Genomic DNA, 7,346 nt, shown 5'->3' on the forward strand with positions numbered 1-7,346 from the left:
GAATCAGAGCCGTTCGTCAGCCTAAGGAAGCCACAAACATAAAACCGCAGCAATATAATAATACTTAACCACTGCCCACCACAGTTTTGACTTTCTGGGTTATTTATTTTATACAGTTTTGAGTCCCCCATGCACAAAACTATATAAACATACTTACCGTGGCACCACACCGCCATTTTGGCAGTCCGTCCTGTAGTTTCAGACAGATAGCGTCATCCAACCAGAATACCCAGTGACGTACTATAAACCTGTCATGGATTTCTAATGTAGAAGTTCCTGGCAGGTTTACAGGACGCCATCAGTGACGTCCTTGTTGGGCCCTCTACTGGCTGAAGTGCTCATGTGGATAACAACCCAAATTACTGCTACAGTGCTTGTAAGCAGAAGACCAGAGATAACTGGAGATCGATGTTGATGTGTGGGAGCTTGCGGTGAGGGAATATTGTTTCTGTTTTTTACTGTACCCTGCAAGCCCCTGCTGCTACCAATTATCTAGAAAAAACCCTTTAAAGTTTTAAATGCAAAATAAAAAAAGGGGTGAAATCCATTGTGAAAATCTGCTGCATTAATTGATATGCCGATTTAAAATCTGTAAATGATAAATAGACAGTCTGCTAGAGCTTAAACCCCCTTAAGGACATGGCCTATTCTGGCCCAAAGGACGCAATGATTTTTGGGGTGATTTTCATCTCCACTTTTCAGAAGCCATATCTTTTTTATTTTTATGTCAATATGGGCGTATAAAGGCTTGTTTTTTGCATGACAAACTGTAGCTTTTATTAGTACCATTTTTGAGAACATATAATGTATTGTAATTAGAGATGAGCGAGCATACTTGCTAAGGACAATTGCTCTTAGCGAGTATCTCCCCACTCGAAAGAAAAGGTTCGGCTGCCGGCGTGGGCGAGTAGCGAGTTGCGGCTGTGAGCAGGGGGGAGCGAGGGGGAGAGAGATCTCCCCTCGGTTCCTCCCCGCTCTCCCCCGCCGGCAGCCAAGCGGGCAGGTACTCGCTAAGGACAATGCTCGATCGAGCAATTATCCTTCGTGACTATGCTCACTCATCTCTACTTGTAATACTTTTCAAAAAAATTTTAATAGCATAAAGAGAGAACGCCAATTCTGTCATTTGTTGTTGTTTTTTTACATTGTTTAATGATACAGCATAAATAACATGAGAATTTTTTTCTGCAGGTCGGTACAAATGCAACAATGCCAAAATGATAATTTTTTACAAATTATTTTTTTTCTACATCGTTGCATTCAAAGTCCCATAACTTGTTTATTTTTCCATGAACGGAGCTATGTGAGGGCTTGTTTTTGTTTGATGAACTGTAGTTTTTATTGGTAGCATTTTGAGATACATACAGCTTTCATGATCATCAGTTTCCAGCCTACCATTAAGGCTGGAGATCCTGCTAGCTCTATTATTTTATTTTATTTGCTTTGGTTTAGGCTCTGCATTGCTCTCTGCGATATTGTTCCCAGACACAACACCTTTTGCTTATCCTTGGTTATCTCAACCAGACCTTTATGAGATCTAGATAGGGATATTGTTCTCTACCAACTTTTATTAATTTCACTTTGGCTATTGCTAGGCAATTATTTAGGATCTCGCAATTAGGCTTAGGTAGATCCACTTAGGAATTTTATAGGAGATCTAGCTGGGGACATTAATCCTGACATATGGATCTGTTCTGGTACCTTTAGAACTTACCTACAACTTGATCTATCTCTATGCTAGACAATTGAAATATTGATATGGTTCCTGGAGAGTTGCGTGATCAACTGAAATGCGCTGAACCAAAAACCAAATGTTTAACCTGAACTTAGAACTAAATCTGGAACATCAACCCAGAATTTAAGTTCTGAAACTTTCTAGAACTCTAGATATATCTGGAAATTAGAATTGAAGCTAGAACTGTGTCTAGAACCTATGGTCAGCCTGGAGTCTATCATGTATCTAGAACCTAGAACTGAATGTAGAACTGATCTAGAACTCATTACTTAGACCCTAGAACTGAATCTAGAATTTATTTAGAACTCAGCACAGATCTGGTATCTAAAACAAGATCCTGAACTGAGTAAAAAACTTATATAGAACTCAAAATTTATTTCAACCTAGAATATACAATGGATAACCTATCTTAAAGACCTAGAACCTATTTAGAACCAAATTTTTGCCTGTCCTTCCTCGGTGGATACTCCGATAATCCATGCTGTAATTGGGAGAATCTATGTAGTTGCACAGCTGGCTAGCTGGGGAACAGCATCAGTCCAATATAAAGAGTGCTGAACGACCATTATGTTGTAAATGAATATTTACATAGGAATAGGGAAAATAGTTGTTTGTAAAATCTGATCTGCTGAGTATAGCAACAGAAGATAAACACCTCTAATATTGGTGTTGCCACCGTATGGCATAGATGGCAAATACCTATTTGGGGTGATACTTACTGAGGTTCTCCTTTGGTGGTATATTCATCTCTATCAGGGGTTTTCAGTTTACCTATATCTATAGACCTGATGCAAGCCAATATTTAAAGGCTTTCACAGGCAGGATACAGCCAAGGAGGCTTTGGTCTGATGTTTCTAATGTGAATTTATGCTTGTATTGCACAGACACGGTTGTATTTATGTCTGTAGTAACCAGATACGGGTGGTGGTTATAGAAGATATCCATTTACTTTTGTTCTGGAGCCCTATATATACTTTTTAAGTGAATAAAATATTAAAAGTTAAGTTTTAGGAGTCTAGTCAGTGAAGGATACATTTTAGGGAGGTAAAAACAAAATGAGCATTTTGCCTCAATTTTTTAGGTTTTTAGGATAAATAGTGTGTTCAATTTATTGTACATGTCCTTATATAAACATTGATACCAAATATGTAGGATTTTTAAATTTTTTTTTATATTTTTCTACAAATAGGTGAAAGTGTGCCAAAAGAGTTTTTGTTGTTTTTTACGTTTTTGTTTTTTCCCCCCAACCATAACAGCTATGATCTCTATGATAATGCATTGCTGGACCTCTGTCCTGCAATGTTTTAAGACTTAGACAATGGCAAGGCGGGACACCATGGTAACCAATCGGCCTCCCCAATTACATCCATAATTGTAAGCAATTTCCTTTAATATATGATTTTTATAACCGCGTGTAAACTCTAAGCTATATTATAGTTAGCCTATATTAAGAGCATATATAGAGCAACAAACCAATCAAGCAAAGGAATACACATTTGCACTCACTTTTGCCTTTATAAATAGTTGTATTACACAAACATGTTCCATTGTTGCATGTTTCATCCCCAGAACATGATGGATTACATATAGGTGTATCTGAAATACAAAATGAGAAAAGCAAACCCAACTTTAAAAGATGGAGTTAAGGTAAAAAGGTTTTGAAGAGCACCTGTCATTGGAGCACTCCTCTCACCTGTGCAGCAGGGAGTTTTGCTGTCGTAGAAATATCCAGTAGGGCAGCAGGAATTTCTTTCTGAAATACACTCTCCTTCTGTGGGGACGCATGATGTTAATCCGTCTATGCAGAAACACTGAGCAGTATCACAAGAGCCACCACAGGTATTGCATTGTGCAATGGAACCATCTACAGATACAATGTATTATGTAGCATCAGAATTCTTTTTTTTGCATAAATTCTTTATAAAATTAATAAATCTCACATCTTTTGCTATTAAAATTTGCAATTGTGTATAGATGGGAGAAGACAGGAACAAAACCAGGGGAAGAGGACGAAAAGGGCAAGGGAGGATAACAGGAAGGAGAACGGAATGAGGATTCGGGTGACTAGTTTGAGAACAAAATACAATCTATACAGTAGGGAATGTTGTATTAAGGGGGCATAATAGCTGACTATAGGGAGTAAGCTAAGAGGTAGCTACTTGTCTAAGTGATCCACTTGGTCCATATCTTAAGGTATTTCTTTAGCTTTCCTTCTTGCGAGTATCTGTTTTTTCTTCAAAACTATTCAATATGCAGATCTCGTTAAGCCATTCCTGAATACTAGGGGGGCCTGATTCTTTCCAATGTCTGTGGATTAATATTTTGGCCATATCAAAAACGAATGGGAGTAAAGGATCTCTTTTTTGGGAATCATTCTGAGTGGTTAAGTTCAACAGGAGGAGTTTGGGTATAGGAGTAACATCAAATCCAAGAATTAGATTTTATATTTTCTGTATTTCATACCAAAACGGATACAAAGATGAGCATGTGAACCAAATCTGTGTGAATGTGCCCTCGGCTTTAGAACATCTCCAACATGTCAGGGAGTATTTTGGGTCAATTCTGTGGGGAAGATCTGGAGTTTTGTACCGTCTAGATACTATTTTATAGTTTAATTCCTAGTATCTTACTGACGTTGACTGAGTTTTTAAGAATATTGCGCTTTTCTTCTTGTGAGAATACAATATTGAGGTCTCTCTCCCAACTGGAGATGTATGAGGGGTATTCTTTTATTAAAGATGAGTGTATGGTATACAAATGTATACAAGTATGTGATGAGTACAATCTGTTCGCTTATTGTAAGAAGCATGGGACAACACCCAAATAATTAACTAGTCTTTCCTTCCCCAGGAGCAAAGATTCAGCTTAATGCACCTGTCCTGTATCTAAACACCCCAAGGAAGAGAGAGAGGTTTTAGCAACCTCAGCAGGCACCCAGCCCTCAGGACACATACCCAGCTAATCCTCTGTTAAAGAAAAATAGCTTTGTTAGACAGCAGTTAATGTGCTACTTTTACATCCATGTATATTTCTGAATTTCTGCATGTAATATTGTGGAGCCACAAGCCTGACAAAGCCACTTATTGTTGCAGTGTGCTCTTGCCTGTCATTGCAGAAGTGCTCTTAGGAGCCATCTGTTGGGCTTCCCATAGTTATTCCTGTCATGCCAATAGATGCTGCTTGTTGGGAATACCTCAGGGTTCCCTTCTATCTTTTTTAACATCTACTGAGGTGCATGGAGTGATTGGTTGACAAGGAGGCATTTCCCCTGGTCAACCAATCAGTGATAATATAAGGCAATAAAATCTGGCCACGCCCTGTCATGGGTGCCAGCTATTTTGCAATGTCTGTTTGCATGTTGTCCTGAGTTCTTTCTACTTGGATCCTGTTGTGTCCATCTGGTTGTTGGTGTACATGTGGTTTGAAACTCAATCAATGGAAGTCGTCCACATGGAATCCGAGCTGGAAAAGGGCATGCTTAGATTGTCCGTCCGCGAGCAGAAAATAGCAATTGATTTACTCTCGTGGACATGGAAAAACAATTTTCCATAGCAGATCTATGGGCAGTATTTGCTGCGTAATCCGGAGGCGGATGCCCGCTCTAGATTCAACAATGCATAGACGCCCGTGTGCATCGGGCCTAAATCATAGCAGACAATGTAAAATATAATACTGCGGTAGGGGAAAAAAATGGCCTGTCCTTCATGAAAAAAGCACAATACTACGGTGTAATATTCAGAGTGGGATTTTAACAACTGTATAAACAATAAGTGCTGCAGTATGGTCTAATCCGCTTCCCAGTGAAATGCAACCATTCTTATTTGGAAAATATATTAAATTCAGAGCAAATGGTCATAAAAATATACTTACTGTAGCATGCAGCTTCTAGAAGAGAGAAAAAGAAAATTAAAATTGCTTACAGTATTAGTGTCATAATAAGCAGCTTATAGTAATTTATGCTTTGAACAAAATCTCAGATCCGCTAGTTATGCTCATTAACTAGATCCAAGTTTAAAGTGACCAAAAAAGGCAACAAACATTAAATCAATATAGATATATAGTCCACGATAGTAGGCAGCGCAATGTTCTGGTTACATCAAATATCTGGTTGCCAGTGATTAATACTCGCTCCAAGGCACATAATGTATAGTCCAAGAACTTCGCAGCACTCTCCGGATATGGTTAAAGACATCTTTTTTAATCACCTTTTTTAAGCCTTAGTGAACAGGCTGAAATGTCGCATAGAGCGCATATATAAAGATGCCTTTATAGACATCCTGTGTGCTGTGAAGCTCTTGGAATAAATAGGAATCCTAAAGTGAGCATAAAAAAGGGACACAAGCATTGGATATCTGTGTGTGTCTGTGTGTACAGTACTGTGGAATATGTGTATGTTATACAAGGCCGGATTCACACGAGCGTATGCGTATTTGCATATGCATTTGCACTGATTTTTTGCACATTGAGTGCTGCGTATTTGCACACGCAAATGTGTTTTTAACTATACCTTTTGTGCTCACAAGCTGCACACAATTGCACGCAGAAAGAAACATGCCACAATACTCAGCCATTGAAATAGCCAGTTAGTTTAATGTGTTCAAGATGTATTATTTCCCTGTGCAAATGTGCAAAGCAATAGAGCATTCTGCATTTCTGTAGCGAAATGGAATTGCGGACACCAAATACGCACATATAAAGAAACCCATTAAAATGGGTTCTATTTTCTATATATTGGGCGCACAAATGTTTCAGGCATTTGTGCCCATGTGAATCCTGCCCTAAGTAAGCAAAATAAATAAGTAAATATCCCCAAGTGAATGTGCTGCCAACAGAGATAAAGGTGCATGGGCGATAAATGATCATATGTATGATTGTTCATCATCCAACAGCACCCGATCTGCCTGTGTAAAAGTGAGATAAGCAAACACTGATCTTGATAGATGGCTCTTCTAAAAGGGCCTTAAGGCAATACAGGAATTGAGGGTTAAGGTATATTGTGTTGTGAATATATAAATAAATATGAAACAATAAACATGAAAAAATTGCCATGTAGTATGAAGCTAAGGATTCTGAGCTATTGTAATTTACTACTCAACCATTGTAAATGACAGAATCCACATGTGTGATAGCTAATTATTATTCTTAAACCTAACATCTGACTCTGTAAAAGAATTCTTCACTCCTCCTGTAGTATAAAATCTATTACATAGAAATGGTTGAGAATCTCATCATAGAAAATAGAAATACTGTAACTTACCAGCATATTTCAGCATGACTGCCACAACAAGGATATACTGTAGTTTCATTCTTGCGCCCTAAAACAGCATATCCTAGCTATAACAGTTAAGGCAAATTTTAAGTGTTCTCTTTAAACCTTGACTTATATATCTAGTGATAAAGGGGATAGGACTATACAGCTAGGAAGGATTGGTTGAACTCAATAGAAGGGAAGACTTGTGAACATTTAACTCTTTCTTTACTTTCTTCAGTAACCAACTTGCAAGTCTTGTGTAATTATTCTAATATTTGAAAAATGTACCACCAAAGAATGTGATAAGATGCATACACCGTACCACAACTTTTTTCTGTGACAGGTTGCCTCTACCCTACC

The 7,346-nt window shown here is 38.1% G+C and overlaps 1 protein-coding gene across 1 annotated transcript in view; it reads right to left on the reverse strand.

The window, feature by feature from the left end:
• Positions 1-7,094, reverse strand: part of PAFAH2 (platelet activating factor acetylhydrolase 2) — a 125,841-nt gene extending 118,747 nt beyond the window's left edge. The window contains exons 1-4 of the mRNA XM_066572422.1: positions 6,993-7,094; positions 5,606-5,620; positions 3,429-3,599; positions 3,242-3,331 (exon numbers count right to left, since the gene is read on the reverse strand). Of these exons, the coding sequence (XP_066428519.1) occupies positions 3,242-3,331; positions 3,429-3,599; positions 5,606-5,620; positions 6,993-7,041 (325 nt within the window). The 5' untranslated portion in view covers positions 7,042-7,094. The remainder of the gene's footprint in view (positions 1-3,241; positions 3,332-3,428; positions 3,600-5,605; positions 5,621-6,992) is intronic.
• Positions 7,095-7,346: the final 252 nt, after the last annotated feature.

The sequence above is a fragment of the Eleutherodactylus coqui genome, chromosome 1 (assembly GCF_035609145.1).
Source record: "Eleutherodactylus coqui strain aEleCoq1 chromosome 1, aEleCoq1.hap1, whole genome shotgun sequence".
Taxonomy (NCBI): domain Eukaryota; kingdom Metazoa; phylum Chordata; class Amphibia; order Anura; family Eleutherodactylidae; genus Eleutherodactylus; species Eleutherodactylus coqui.